Source organism: Lipophrys pholis, assembly GCF_963383615.2.
Source record: "Lipophrys pholis genome assembly, chromosome: 1".
In the NCBI taxonomy this organism is placed as follows: domain Eukaryota; kingdom Metazoa; phylum Chordata; class Actinopteri; order Blenniiformes; family Blenniidae; genus Lipophrys; species Lipophrys pholis.
Genome location: NC_137635.1, coordinates 32,283,137 through 32,299,265, shown reverse-complemented (window position 1 = coordinate 32,299,265; position 16,129 = coordinate 32,283,137). Strand labels below are relative to the sequence as shown.

At 40.0% G+C, this 16,129-nt stretch overlaps 1 protein-coding gene across 2 annotated transcripts in view; it reads right to left on the bottom strand.

Moving 5' to 3' along the window:
• Positions 1 to 14,042, bottom strand: part of tnn (tenascin N) — a 48,795-nt gene extending 34,753 nt beyond the window's left edge. For both annotated transcript variants that reach the window (XM_080483859.1, XM_080483860.1), the window contains exons 1-4: positions 13,937 to 14,042; positions 5,877 to 6,074; positions 5,578 to 5,778; positions 5,083 to 5,457 (exon numbers count right to left, since the gene is read on the bottom strand). In XM_080483859.1, coding sequence (XP_080339985.1) covers positions 5,083 to 5,457; positions 5,578 to 5,778; positions 5,877 to 6,072 — 772 coding nt within the window. In that variant the 5' untranslated portion in view covers positions 6,073 to 6,074; positions 13,937 to 14,042. The remainder of the gene's footprint in view (positions 1 to 5,082; positions 5,458 to 5,577; positions 5,779 to 5,876; positions 6,075 to 13,936) is intronic.
• Positions 14,043 to 16,129: the final 2,087 nt, after the last annotated feature.

Below are 16,129 nucleotides of genomic sequence, written 5' to 3'. Positions count from 1 at the left end.
GATGATGGAAAAAACTACAGTCGGGGAGGTGGGTGAGAAGGTATATAACTATGGAGGTGTACAATAACAAAACACCAGCCAAAAAGACAGAAGACAGGACGTCAGCACTGCTGTGTGGAGTGGGGCTCCCCACAAACAGGATGAACTTTCTGCGGGTGCGATAGGGGCAAATAAATAATGGACAGCAGTAGATTGAAAGAAATAAAACACTGTGCACAGAAACATAAGTATATGTCGACGGGGAATACTGAAACGGGTGGTGGAGGAGTCTGCCATAAGTTTGGCCGGGAAGGAATTCACATCAGGTTCAGATGCTGTTCCACAAGTCAAAGTCAGGAAGCTTAATGTTTTTCCTGACAAGTAGCACTCCTTTTCCATCCAGTAGCACTTAATATCCCCCTGTTGCCACTTCAGTTCATGACTGTCAACAGTCTTCACCCTCAAATAATAGTTTGTCACACTTGGGGTGAATAAATTAACATATTAAAATTGTAAAAGTGGAAAGTGATGGTCATTTCTGTTTTCTCTGATTGAAAATTATTGAAAAACATTGGAAAAGGAAAACATTACATCTGGAGGTCTCAGAAAGACTATAAAACTGCAGAAATCCAACACTAACTGATGAAATGAAAGTATAAATCCACATCTGGTTATTCATACTCTGGATAGGTATGTGTGACATTCCTGAACGACTCACCAAAATACGGACAAATATGGTTCCAAAATGAAGGTGGATTTCATAAGATACATTATGCATGACTAAATCTCACCAAATGTGTGTATATATGCAAAGAAAATATTTCTTAGACGGCAACAAAGACAAAATAATAGTATCAAATATAGAGCATTTCACTTTCACAGCAAGAAAATGCCCAGTTTTGGTCCAGTCAGGGCCTTTTTGGGTGGGCTTACTCACACATACACATTGTGTTTCCTCCCTCGATCCAAAAATGTACTTCTGAGGTTAATTTCTGAATCAAAATGATGGATGGATGGATGGATGGGTAGATGGATTGATGGATGGATGGATAAATGGATGGATGGATTTTGTCCCCCCAAAATGATGTAACTGTATAGTAAATAAATTAACTAAGTTTCCTACAAAAGCTATTGCAAGTGAAGAAATGCATAGTGACTATCTGCAGAAATGAATTATTGTATTCTACTTTTATTGAAAAAAAACATATTTAGCTTTTTTTTTTTAAAGCGTTTCTTTAATTACATAGGCATGAAGTCTTTCTTTTTTATTGCCTGTGTGCACTTTGTGTTTTCTTGAAATCAAATGATTAAATAAAAGGAATAAGAGATGTTAAGTGGGTGGTAAAACTAATATTTATTTCATTTAAACACATATTTGAATAACTGAATGCACTATTGATGTGTCGAAGATGTGGCGTGAAAGGGCCTTTTGTTTTTCCAAGGGTTTCTGAACATCCACCCTAATCTTTGCACAGCCATCATTAATACTGTTAGTCACAAGCATCTGCCTATAATACTGAAGATAAAGCTGGGAGCATTAACATCATTTGCGCCAATTGAAACTGCACGACGCTGAATGGATGGTACTGTATATCTAAAGCCATATTTCAGGAACCACATTGCCTTCATCACCCACCAGAGAGCAGATTGACGTCCATCATCCAGGTGTTCAAATGGAAACGAGCCACATAAAACAAAGAACGTTTCCACTGTTTTGCTTTTGTGATCCCACTCTCCTGCTGCTTATTACTACTATTATTACTAACACCTTAAATCAACACAATGTATTTTTGTATCCATGACTCCCACTCTCCCTTCCGCCCTAACTTTTCCTCTGACACTGTGCCACTGTTGATGTTGGACTTTGGTCAACGGCACCTACACACAAAGCTGTAGAGCTCGTTCTCTTTCACCGGCTATTCTCTGCCATCGCGGAGCAAAGCTCAGCGTGAGGAAACTAAATCGTCATCTAAGGTTGGCCATAACTGACCTGCTACTGTAAACCCTGGACAATTTATGCTCTGACACCGTGTCTACAAGTGGAGTTGAGGAACAGATGAAATGGTTTATGGGGCTGCTTTTGATGGATCCACTCAATGTCAAAAACCCTGTGCTTCAGAGTTTAATCTCATACTTTACATTAGACGCAAATGAAAACATGCCTGAGACAGATGTTCCCAATAGTCTGCTGAAAAGTTAAATTTATAGTGTGCTCTTATAGCCATCTGTAGATCTGTCCATTAAATTATCTTCTACACCCACTTTTGAACCTTGGGGTGTGATGCTGGAGCTGATCCTCGCTGATAATGGGTTAAAGGCAGGTTACAACAATTATTTCCAATTGTTGTAACAAACATGTCTTTGGACGACGCACTCACAGGGAAACCATATGAACCCAAGACCAGAATTGACCAGGTTGTTCTCAGTATGGACTGAGAGAGATAACCACGTCACAACCATGTGCTCCCGCACTTGCACCCAACTTTTTTATTTCTTTCTTGAGAGCCTCAGAGTGAATAAATGACTGTTATTGCTCATGTTTTTGCCTTAAATTGCAACAAATTGCAGTTTTGTCCTGAACTCCTGAAGCTGCATGGTGCTAGTGTCTCTCTGAACTGCACATTTAGCAACAAAAGTGATCATTTGTCTGCAGGCTAAAAGCCAAACAGAGCCCCAAAAGACTGATGACTGTGTTTAAGTTCCTGCGCTATCCTGTGACCATCATGTCATATATGGTATGGAGGCCAGAGATTCAGTGGTCGTGAGGTCAGCCCACTGAAAGCCCCCCTTCAGAGGCTATATCTGGAATAACTGTTCAAACAGATGCTTTGGATGCCACTCAAGTAGGTCACAATGGACATCAGGGTAACTGGCAACACTTCATGTTCGGTCAGAAAGTCTTGCATCATAATTGAATGAACCAATTATCGCAAGTGATTCACAAAGAAAATGGGAACTACTCATCATTGAAAGGCCACTAAAGTCCAAATGACATTGAAACTGTCTTGGTCTTTCACAATAAAATCCTCGAGGCCAAAAAACATTAGTAAGAATGTGTGAAGGCAGTGGTTCCACTGACAATTTAATGTTGGTCAAATATGCTGAGCTGCAAACTTCTGATTAGACTTTTATCTTTGGTGTCTGTTAATGATTCCAATGCCCAGTGTGCTGTCAGGTGATTATCATTCAACTGATGCATGAGCTGCCGACACGCATCAAACAGATGGCAGCATAGTAGCTGACTCAAGCCCAACCACACTGAGTCGCCAGAATCATTCAGACGGGCCCGAAAAGATTTCGCTAAATTACTCCAGGAAGAAAATTTATAAGAAGGTGAACAGGATATGAGGAACAAGCCTAATAATTTTAATGGTCCCAAAGCTCCCGGCAGCATCTGTGAGATAACTAATAAAATCCGAGGACAATGGAGGTGACTGTATAACAAAGTTGGAGTCTCCGGAGGAACACAGATCAAGCTCAATGCAAACCTTGGTCATGAAATGTTATCATCCGCTCACCAAATACATAATTGGCCCATTAAAGGTTCATGGTGGAATATGCTCACTCAGACACTAATATCCTCCACAGAACACATCAAATGTCGTCGGACAGGATAATGAGAACCGACCACAGGAATGAATTCTTTAAGAATGAGCTATGTGTGAGGACACGAGTTATGACAGCAAATCATCGCCAGATAAAAGAGGAAAAAATAGTAGATAAATGATTTTCAGTTTTTCCTGTGGCAATGTCTACAGCTGCAGCCTGTAATATTTCCACCAGGTACCGTAATTAATGTCTTGATATTCTGTCACAGCTCCTTCCACTGTTAGTGCCACTTTAGTTTTAGCAGTTAAAAGCTTTCTACCTGACTAATTGTGGTGCACATGTTACATCTGATGAGATTGTTTTAGTAGTTTCCCAACAAAAATTAACTGACCACTTTTTGTTGCCTCTTTCATTAAGAATGTCTCAGTGAGCATTTGGCTTAGGGGAGTTTAAACCTCAGTGCCGACAGGTCACTGTTGTGAGTCCCTGAGCAAGACCCCAATCCTAACTGCTCGGGTGTCCAGCGTATAACTTGTGCCATATAAAACTTACATAAACCTGCAAACACAATAGAGCGACCATAGTCAGATTAGTCTAATGTCTGATTTACTCATTAAGTTTATCTGAAGTTACATCAGTTAGTTTGAAATTAAACTGTGGTTTGAATTTTAAAGTCTGATATTTTCAACTCCAAGCACTCTTCTGCTCCTACTCCTGCAAGGGGAATACAATGTTCACCATAACATCTGTTCTTGAGGGAAATAGATCAATGAACAAATGAAGATAACAAGAAAGAACAAGAAAACAGACAGCAGCAGGTAAGTTAATGGGGTTTTTCTGGGCCTGTAAATGTATTTACATTGTGGAGAAAGGATAATGTGGGCTAAAGCTGACGCTCACAGTAGTCCTGTTTTCATCCACGGCAAAAGTCAATAACTGATCCAGCTTTGAAGAACATAGTTAGTCACTGCTGAGTGGCAACATATAAGCAGAATTAAACCATAAAAGGTCCTTTAAAAATTGGTGTTCACATCAATATAATGCAACTAAATAACAAAATAATTCAATGAATTGTTTGGTTGTTGCAAAAACACATAAATTGATTATGTAATGTAACTATAATAACTATATTAAACTATACTACAGGCCATACCAATGGGCATTACCTGTCACATCCAATTGAAAAAATAAATAAATAAAAGGACATTAAAAGCCAACCTTTTAACCTTTGAAGAAAGTAATATAATTGCACTTTCACTAACACTGAATTTTGGATATTTCTGGTTAAATGTTTATTTAGTCTACGGCTGAATATCAAAACTTTCCCCAAATCTTTTGGTCCTGATTCCTAACAACAATGGATAAGATAAATAACTAACTAACTAACTAACTAACTAACTAACTAACTAACTAACTAACTAACTAAATAAATAAATAAATAAATAAATAAATAAATAAATAAATAAATAAATAAATAAATAAATAAATTTATAATGTTTAACCCAAAAATATCCTTATTGGCAGGATTTGCATTTTGAGATTAAAGCAGCTCACCCAACGAACAGTCCTCTCCAAAAAAGCCTTCATCGCAGATGCACTGGCCATCCACACACCGCCCGTTACCGATGCAGTCGTTGGGACACTTCTGGAGGCTGCAGTCGTCGCCCGCGAAGTGTGGGAAGCAGACACACTTTCCATCCACACAGTGTCCCTTGTCATTGCAGTTGTCTGGACACAGCAGCTGACTGCAGTCGTCTCCTGTGAAGCCCTGGTGGCACACACACTTCCCGTCCACACACCGGCCGTTGTCGTTGCACTCATCAGGGCAGGAGGACACGGAGCAGTCTGGGCCTTCCCATCCAGGATTACAGAGGCAGCTACAGGTGTTTTGCTGGTAGATACCATGGCCGCTACAGCTTGTGTCCACTCCTTGAGAGTGACAGAGTGTGACTGTTTAATTTAGTCTTTATTCAGTGTAACTTTTTTCCAATGTATTGCAACCCCACACTTGTAAAATCTCAGCTCTGCATTCTATCATTCATCGCTCACCTGCAGCACCAGCAGCTCCACAGCATCCCTGACTACACTGGGTCTTCAGGTAGTTTACCTCCTCCTCCAGTCCATTAACTCTGTACAACAGAGACTTGAAGCTTTCTGACTCTCCGCAGTCACAGTTTGGCATTTGCAGCCTAATGTTGTGTCGAAAGGTTATGTCATTTTCTCCATTTGTCGTGGTTTCCGTCTGCAAACCTGGAAAAATGAAAGAATGAGCTTTTAAATTGGCAATTACAGAAAACCTGAGTCACAATGCTCATCAATAGAAGTATTTTAAATTAGTTCTAAATGACCTGCTTCATCCTGAGAGGGCACTTTTTCTAGTTTACAACTTGGGCTTCCCGGGATGTCAATTTTATAGACGTGGCTGAAGGTGACTCCCTGCTCCTTGGCCGATGGGTCCGGGCGATTGTCTGCAGAGCAGAAGTGTGACACGGTGCAGAGCAGGGCCAGCAGGCACGGGGGCCTCCACAGGAATCGAGTGGTCATGGCTAGATCGTCGAAATACAAGCACAGATGTATTATTATGTTTGTTTTTTTAATGAAATACAGATACATTTCTAATGATTTTAAGATGAATCTTGGAGGGTTCAGTTTCAAATCCAACTATGGAATATAACAAGTGTCAAAGGTCTAAAAAACAACATCCAGGAACCTCTCTTTTATTATTTGGAGAGAAATCTGAGCTAAGAGTACAAGTCTTTTTCCAGACTGAAATTCTATCATGAATACAATATTTCCATGACCCAGTAAAAAGGAAATAGCTTGGGTCTCGCAACACAGAGACACCATACACAGATTGCCAATCCACACCGGTGCTCACACTCAGAGACATTATCACCCACGCAAATATCACCTTAATGCCAGTTTGACCTAGCCTGCATGTCTTTGGATTGTGTGTAAAGGACAGGATACCTGGAAGAAATCCACACTCAAGGCTTTATTTCCTGATTCAGTACACAACATTTCGGGGATTTTTTGTGTGAAAGTTTAAATCATTTTGTCCGTTTGGCTGAATATCTGTAGGAAAATGTATTGGGGCAAAGTAATAATGAACCAATGGAAATCGATTTATTTAGACTTTGAATATTCTTAATCTAAACACACCTGACTGCAAAAAGAAGATGTGTTCTCCACAGGCCAAAAAACATGGGTGAGAAAAAAAACCTATAAAACATGCCTCAGGGTTTGTTTTTTTCTTTCTTATGTGTATGTATGAACCTATTTCCCAAAACGTTAAACATTTTCTTTAAAAAATAAAAAGTAAAAGCAAGTAAAGATTGTGGCATCAGCTTGAGAAACACCCCTCAGCTCCTATTCCCATAAGGTATGAGGTATACACGTGCCACAAAACTTTCAGCAAAAAGCCATCACCTTTATTGTTACCAGCATCTAAAATGTGAGCGTACAATTTCTATAGTGTTGAGCCAAACATCTGTTTTTGACTGCACATTTGAACAGATGGATATATTGCTTCTCACCATTTCTCAACATCATAGTGAACCATCACATACTATGTAACATCGAAAGAAAAGTTATGACAGCAATAAATATGAATAATCTCAACTGACAAAGCTCATGTCTTCATGCAGAGTAGGATGACGGTGGGTGCTCCTTTTCCCTGTGCTTAATTTGTTATGAGAAGTGAAAATAAAGTCAACTTGGGCATTGAGGTGAGCACACTGTAATTTTGGGTTGTCCCAAACAAAGAATGAGTACATGTGGCGTAACCTTTTTATTTTGGCCCAAAAACTCTGTTTATACAGAGTGAAAGTGGTTCATGGACAGCTGTTATTATGCTGTTGTGACTGAAAATAAAGCCTGCGATAATCCTCTGAGATTATCAAATGTCATCCTCCAATGTGACCGGTGCTATTTTCTACGGCTATTTGGGAAATGACAACAATCAATGCGTCACTGAGACCAAACAATGATTCAAACTTTCCCATTGGATTAAAGAACAAGACAGTGTTTTCAACTATCCATGTCCTCCTGGGAGACACCGGTGGCACACACTGATGACATTACGTTATGAGGACAGAACTAACATACGTCATGGTCATCTTCTTTGATTTACCAGAGACTGACATTATGCAGTTTACACATATCAAACTTGATGTGAAGTTGGTATTTATGTGTGTTGAAAGTGTTCAGACTGACTGATCTCTGTCAAATGGTGAAATCTGTCTTTCCTTTGAGAACTAGAAGAGGAGCTGAACGTGTAAACCAGAGATCAGACCAAGTTGGAGAAGGTCTATATGGATGAGTGACATTGGCATCATGACAAAATGTCAGTTCCTCTTTATAAAAGCTGTCCACTGTTATTGTGGTAGTTTATCTCATTATTATCCAAACTTATTTTTTAGCAACACTACTCTGTGGAAACGGTCTCTAAACAAGGCTGAACAAATCTCTGCTGACCGTTGGACACATCAAATTCACTTCCAAGGCTCTCAGTGAGTGGCATGAGTAAGAGCTGTACAGATGAAATATCCCATCTGTTTTTTTACTACTGGTCTTTACATTTTGCAAATCTTTGGCTTGAACTACGTGCAACAGACCAGTGAAACTATAGATGTTTGTCGTTGCGCCTGACTGAACCCGAGTCTCCAGGTTGAACCAGGGTCACGTTTGTGCTCTCCACATGTCAGAGTTTTACAGAAAACAGAGGACTGTCAAGATACATAAGTTACATTACACTGGCGCTACTGTATATTTAGTCAAAGGGAAACCTGAACCATGAGGTCACTGTGTGTGTTTGCGTGTCTAATCATACTAAGTCTACATCTTGGCAACAGAAAGTGAGCAGTCATCCTTTTGATCCCTCTGCTCTAATCCATAAATTGTGCTCGGTCAGGCGTCAAAGCTTGAGAGAGTGCCGGCGCTTGTCCTCACTGCTGATGTCATTGTGTATAATGACAGTGATGTCATGTGAACCCAAAACCTTCCAGCGGCTTCCCCAAGAAGCTAAATTACATGCTTCTAAAAATGATACGCCCTTTTCTCTCTTTTTTTTTTTTTAAACCTTCATCCTGTCTTTTTTGGACTTTGCTGTGAATTTATCTTACCGATGTAAAAGTTTTAAAAGTGGCAGATGGGAACATCTGATCTAAGCCTGCTGTGCTTGTGTGGTCTATGGAAACATAAAACCACTAATGGAGTGAATGAAAGTTCAGCAATAAAGAGTGCAATGCTTGACAGCTTGCATAGAATTATACAGCTTCACATATGGGACGTGAAATGATCTTTAAGAAGTGAAAAATACTAATGAATCCAGAAGATCTGTTAAAGTATTGCAGACAATAAAAGCTTGGCTAAACTTCTCCAACCTGGAATTTTGCTGACAAACAAGGCTTTTCTCAAAGTTTTCTTCCCCCAATATTTTACTATAACCTGCAAAGTGACATTTTGAAGAGGAGAAGTGGATCTTCTGGAAACCCCTGCGGACTGAACATTCCCTCATCGAGCATCAAGAACCAAAACAGCTGGAAAAGTAGAAAGTGTGCAGAGATAGAAACGGATCCTAAAAATCCCAACAGACCCATTGAGCTTGGGCTAGAATATTAAAATATCAACAAGTGGACCCAGAACCTGCCAACCCTCCGTCTATCATGATGATACCATTATCACATCTGCAGAGATCCTAAGAGGGGATCCGAAGAACATGAAAGCATATGACATTTTGAGTTATATGAAAATATTGTGCTTTTTTCCATTTATTTCTAAAGTGGAAAGCCATTTATCTCACTCAACTGGATCTAATTTGTTTTGCACCAAGCGTATGTTGGCACACAAATCCTCAACCTGATGATTTATAGATGATGTAACTCAAGTACTTCTGTGATTCAAATTACTCCTGAGTTTTTTCAGTAAAACAAACAGGGGTTCAATTATTGAGATCTGTTTCTAACAAGTCCAAACTCAATATACTTGACCTTGTGCGCCCTTTTTTTTTTAGCTGTCTCCATAACTGCTGCTGGTCAAAAGTTTTAGGTTGGAGACTGTGCAAGCTGCCCAAGCTATGACATCACTGGCAAATTGTTTATTTTACCCTGTGTAGTGGTAAAAGCCTGGATATGGGTGGATGTTGGGTTATTTTATCAATGGCCAAGTCTTAGGAGGGTAAACCAGAGATGACGGGAATAGATTTTAAGACGAAGGACTGGGGGGGAAAAAAAGATTGAAACAGAGACTAAGTTTTGAAAATAGAAAGAGATTGAGTGAGTGAGAAAGATTGAATAGGTGAGGGAAGGAATGATGTAGAGTGTGGGTTTAAAGCAGTGGCACATTAAGGACGGTATACCATAGGCATGTGTAATGGTACCAAGCGTTGGCTTACAGAGATGCTTAACAAGCATGTTTATAGCTCCCCGTCATGGTTTTATTTGATGCCCGCAGTTTTCAGGCCCTTTTCTTATTTCTCTTGGAGGAGACAGCACGGTGACTTTCCAAGCACAGCAGCAAGCTGCTACCGGCTGCTGAGAATATCCTGATGTGGGAAAGAGAGGCAGATGGAGGGATTAATGAAGGGAGGAAATAAGGACTAGAGGAGGGAAGTGGGACCGTCGCACGAGATGTGTTACCGCATAGCAGAATGGATGAATGGGTAAAAGAACGGTTAATGGATAAAAGATGACTACCTTGATGATGGATGGGTGATGGCCAGATGGATGGATGGATGGAGTAAGATAGAAGAATATACTCAATAATATACAAAAATAAGTACATTCCAAACCATTTTTTTAAGTTTTACATACACTAATGTCCTTTCTGGATAGTCTTTCGCCTGCATCTCCATCGAGTGCAATCCCTTTCTCTGACGGAGGTTTGCATATTGACTCCAGCAGTTTAAAAAGCCTCCTGTAGATGATGAGAGAACACATTTGGTGTTCTCTGAGATTTCATTTTGGATCAAACACTCTTCTTGGACTAACTTTTTGGAGACAGTCAATCCAGGACGTCAAATTTGTACCACATGAAGATGATATTCCTCATAGTATAAAAAAAAAAAATTAAAGGATCTTATTTCAAATGATTTGGGGATCTTTCAAAACCCTCTGCCAGGCTCAAAGAAATCCACAAGATTTTTTTTTTATTATTTTTATTCCCCGAAGGCCCTTAAGAGCTTATTGGCATGGCAGCACCACACACTTAAAAAATGTGGAGAGAGGCAATGTCACCTCTATTAAAAGGCATCATTTCAGAGATGATCAAATGTTTAATGGTCCAAATATGCCAAAAACCCAAATATTTCCTTGGGATGTACTTACTGGTGAATATGACTGAAGGGATGGATCAAATAGACAGAGATAATAAAATTAGGGGTTTTCAAATGATAATTACTAGTTAATGGATGAAGTGACCAGATGTGGTTGGAAGTGAAATGACAGGCAAGATTAGGTACCACTAAATGAAATACTAGATGTTTGCTGCATAAAGCGTCTGTCATGACATAAGCCAGAACAGCAGGCTTAGTTCAATTATTATTAAAACAGAGAGGGTTTATTGGCCTTAACCCAAAAGTCAAAAATGAGAAGTTAACCCTCTACTGTCTCTATTTGGCAACCCCAGAAATTCTGCACATTTCTTTCAAACTATATGGCTATAAGGTTTAGTCACGTTTAGTGACTTGGCATATCATTGCATCAGTGAACCTAATGAATGCATTTCTGACTTACTGAGAGTTTGATTATTCCACAAATTCAGAGAACTTTTCTTTCCATTTCCAAATTATGTAGGGAAGTAGCTCTCAAAAGTGTATCGGATGTGTAATCTAGAGGCTTTTCGAACTATAAATTGTGTGATTTTACTCAATTTGACAATTTCCAAAAGATATTTAAAGATGAAAACAGGACATCTTGGTGTTTATTCACAGTGGCTTTAAAAAGAAGTGCCCTCTAAATGCTTCAGTATGTCTTTAATCGAATGGGATGTGACTGTCACTTGTCATTCTGGGAATGCAAGACCCAGACCTCAGTTAGTGGAGGCTCTACGTCAGCACATGGCTCCCTCAGACAGTATCTCCACCAGCCTGTCAAGCGGAAGCAACTAAAATTCAACATGTCCATAAACACTGTGAAAAATTCCTTCCCGACAATAACTTCTCTCCATGTCAAAGCTGAGCTATGTCAATGGGCCTGTAAAGTGTTGTTGCCTAGATGTGTGTTAGGTCTTTTATATGAGAGAAATAAGCGCTCTGCCCATGTGTGTACAGTATGTGAAACTTGGCATTTAAAGCTTACAAAAGAAGGGGAGGGTTGGAGGACCTCCACAGGTTGCTACAGTTTAATCACCTGGAGACAATACTGTCTGAATCAACAAACACAACTTTCTTGAAGGCATCTTGACAAGCTGAGAGGGTAGCTACTTCAGAGGTTTGAAAAAGGGGATTGCATTGAACAATGGGCTTCAATAAAGTAAGTCAGGCCAAAACAGACAACTGTAAAAGAAACAAAAGCAAACAGTGGTAGAAAAAGAAAACCTGCTGGGAATACAGATATAGACAAGCAGAGGTAGTAGAATAACTTTTGGTCAGTCTGAGCGCATGTGCCCCTTCTTCTCTGGAGATCCATTAACTGTCAGACAAAAGGCTGACTGTTTCACCAGGTTGCAACTCAGGACAAATTTCTTTGGAACAAACCACCAAGCATGAGGAGGGTTGGAAGTGAGGTTAGGCTATGCCTTTTCAAGTGCGGTTGCAAACCTGTGGATGTCCACCTCCTCCCTCACCTACCCCCCACCACCACACAGCAGTTCATAGACGGAACATGGAAACTAAAACGAATAAAACGAAGCTGAAAGCAATTATCGTCTGAGTGCGGAGCTCATATCTTCATGATTCTCCCTGCCCTGCGGACCACAAGGAGACCTCGGTAAAGATCCTTGACCACAGAGGCTCCATTCACCGCAATGTTGAACACCAGAAAAAGTATTAATGAAACAGCCGAGGTTCTCGGCCCAGACAACTGCTAACAGATAAAGTGTGATTTTATTCTAAGCAGAGGTCATTTTCAATCATGAAGCTAAACAAAAAAAAATGTGCTACTTGACTTTTGTTTGGATGTTTCCATGAAAGCAGTCACATTGTATAATCTCAACACTTTTTATGAGCCACCCACTCAGGGCCATGGGTCTCTCTCTCTCTCTCTCTCTCTCTCTCTCTTTTCAAGCGGCTGAGGTCCCACATCTGTAGCTCATTTTGCGAGGGGCTTCTGTGTATTTCCCGAGCCAACACAGTAGCATTAAAGGTAAATCTACTGGATCGACAGTCTTGTGAGAATACACATAACCCCCTCTGCACAGCTATTATAAATATTTAGTTAGTATCAATGAGGAAAATTAGTGCCGACAGCTTTGTTGACAGACAATATGAGATTATCGACAGTACAATGTGCATTTTAACTTGACACAGCATCTTAAATAATAATCTTAATGCAGGGTTAAAGGCAGTGAAGTCTTTCACAGCTATTCAAAAGGGAAAATATCCACATTTATTTGTGTCAAATTATGTCAGCACTCATAAAAATGTCTCAGTTTTATTATCTTTATGAACTGTATAAATTTCCATATTTCAGGAAATGTTCGCTATACTTGCTTTCTCTATTTTTCCCGTATTGAAAGTGTAAAACGTTTCCACCATATCTGGGTCAAAAATATAGGCTTTCTCTCACATATAAACATTTAATTGCACTTCATCAAGGAAACAATATCCAACATTTACAAAATGCTTTCAAAACCCATGCACAGCTGTGTTGTTGCCCACATCACCGAGATCTCCATCGTGTTTAATCAGGAGCTAATCACTGCCGTGCAAACCCCAATAAAGTTAAACTAAAGGTGGCATCATAACCTTTATATTGTCAAGTAACTGTCCAGGTGAGAGGCTGTGGACACGCACTGATTTGTGTGTGTGTGTGTGTGTGTGTGTGTGTGTGTGTGTGTGTGTGTGTGTGTGTGTGTGTGTGTGTGTGTGTGTGTGTGTGAGTGAGTGAGAGAGAGAAAGAGAGAGACAGAGAGAGAGAGAGAGAGAGAGAGAGAGAGAGAGAGAGAGAGAGAGAGAGAGAGAGAGAGAGAGAGATTCTCAGGATTAAAAGAAAGATGAAAATAAATATATATACTAAACAGTGAGGAAAGATCTACACATTGAAGAGGTAAATAAGGCATATCCCCTTGACTAAGTAGAAAAGAACAATTGTAAATGACCAGTTATTAAAGATATTTTGAGATTATGCACAATGTCACACTCAAACTGAACAAAAACTAAAACTTGTGAGAGATCTACTGGCCAATGCCACAAAATCTTAAATCTTTCCAAATAGAACTAATTTAGAAATATATTCCAAAGTTGACTTACCCTTTCTTTAACTTTCTCCTCTTTTCTTTCACTCTTTTCTCTGAAGGACTGGACGTCACTCACCAAGCCTCTCCCTCTGCCACCTGCTGACTGGCCAGGGCCAATGAGTCAAAGATCTCCAAACTTCCAGTGGCTTTTACTCTCTCCTCCTTCTTCAACTCTTAAAATCTCCTCCAAATGCCTGCAGGCCAATGGGCAGCGAGTTTGGGAGTGTCTCCTCTCCTCTCCTCTTCTTGGGTGATTCAATGAAATGGGAGAATTACAGGAGGAGGAGAAAAGATAATGAGGAACATTTACTTGTTTTCCCCTCCTTTCTGGAGCTAATCAGTCTTCACCCAAACACACATCACTCACCTTGGTTGTGCTCCATCATCTCAAAGAGCTCTCATTAATTGATTCCTCCCCCTTTGTGTGTGTGTGTGTTAAGTTACAGTAGCTGTTGTAGCAGAGGGGCTTAATACTGATCTCTTTAACAGATGCGGACGGATCATGAATGCAGCGACTGAATAAGGGTTGGGTTGAATGGGTCAAAACCAAAGCCAAGAATAATCGTGAAGGGGCTTCGGAGAAACTCAACCAAAATACATTTTTAAAAAGTAAGACAAGACACGAGCACATTTTGGTTTCGGAGAAGCAGAAGCTGTCTCAGGGCATGACTTTGTGAAAATGGAGATAATCTCTCAAACATTTGCCACCGGTTGGCTGAGTGGCAGTCAAAAACCAAGAAGTCTTGACTTATATTTGACAGGTGCGAATTCAGAAAAGTTTCGTCGACAGAAAAATTAAATACAATCTTCAAAAAGTGACCCCCCCCACACACACACACACACACACACTGTGAAGCATAAACAGAAAGATAAATATTCAGATGGTTCCAGTTATGCAGAAATATAGAATAAAGCATGCGCATACATGCAAGCATGGACAGAAAACACGCATCAACGTCCAGCGCCATGACCACCGGCTCACATCCCAGGTGTCAAGGTTGACTGTAGTTCACGTCGACGAAGGCCGTTTGTCTCTAAATATATGAGTGAGGTCTCGGATTTCTGTGGCGGCACACAGGAGGATGGGATTGTTCAAGTGAAACTGGATCTGAAGTCAGGGGGCCAAGTGTAGTTGTTTGTGCAGAACAAACACTGCTCAGAATTTTAATTGTACCCTTGTTCATGTCGGAAGAGAAAGAGAAAAAAAAGGCACCTGATTTTCCTTCGTCCGTCAGTTTAATCAGAAAATATCCAATGAGGTGCTTTTCACTATTCAACATTTAATTAGATGTAAATAATCAAGAGGGAAAAAAGGTGTATGGGGTGGTGAATAATACTGTTTGTAAAAGTCTTTCTTGATATTTGTACAGAATTCAAGTATCATAATCATAAATAAATGCTAATTAATAATTACTCTCTAGTACTAATAGAAGATCTACATACCTATTTTTTGTGGGGAAAAAAACAAGTTATCACTATATGGGTGCCATTTTAGAAATAAGAGCAACAAATAGAGATTAAAACTAATTGTTTCCATAAATATATTTTACTTAAACTTACCTGAAAGTAATTTAGTACGGTTAACTGGAAAGGTTAAGTAAATGGTTCATTCATTGTTCTGTCAGTCTGTGTGACTGGAGGCTTATATGAGACTGTCTCATAGTTAGAACAACTTGTCTTGCCGAAAGACACTTGAACACATGGAGGTCAAACAGCCAACCCATTGACATGAGGAGGATCCATAGAGGAGGATACACTCTATCAAAGTATAATAGATGGATGGTGATATGAGCTTTGAATCAACACACATCAGCAAATGCTATTTATTGGTTAGAAGTCCCAACAGCTGTTAACATCGGTCCATCCAGCCGCAATACCTGCAGGATCACATGGAGCTAGAACCTTTTCCCAGACGGAAGCCCGAGTACCTGTGGAAGACTCACGCCAGCAGAACACTTTCCATTACTTTCAGAAAATGTGTTTCTTGGTCGTCCTGCCGCGTTTACTATTCGTGTGATGACGTTGCATACCTGCGTCATTACGCGGCCGTTCACAACCTTGACTACATTTTAAACGTGCTCTCTGCGGTGGGACCGCGCAACAGACCAGGGTCAGGGTACGCTTTGCTGTATCGTACTGGTACATACTGTGCAGTGGAAACGAGGCCTATCAGGCTCATTTATCGTCTGTGTCCAACAGTTTAACT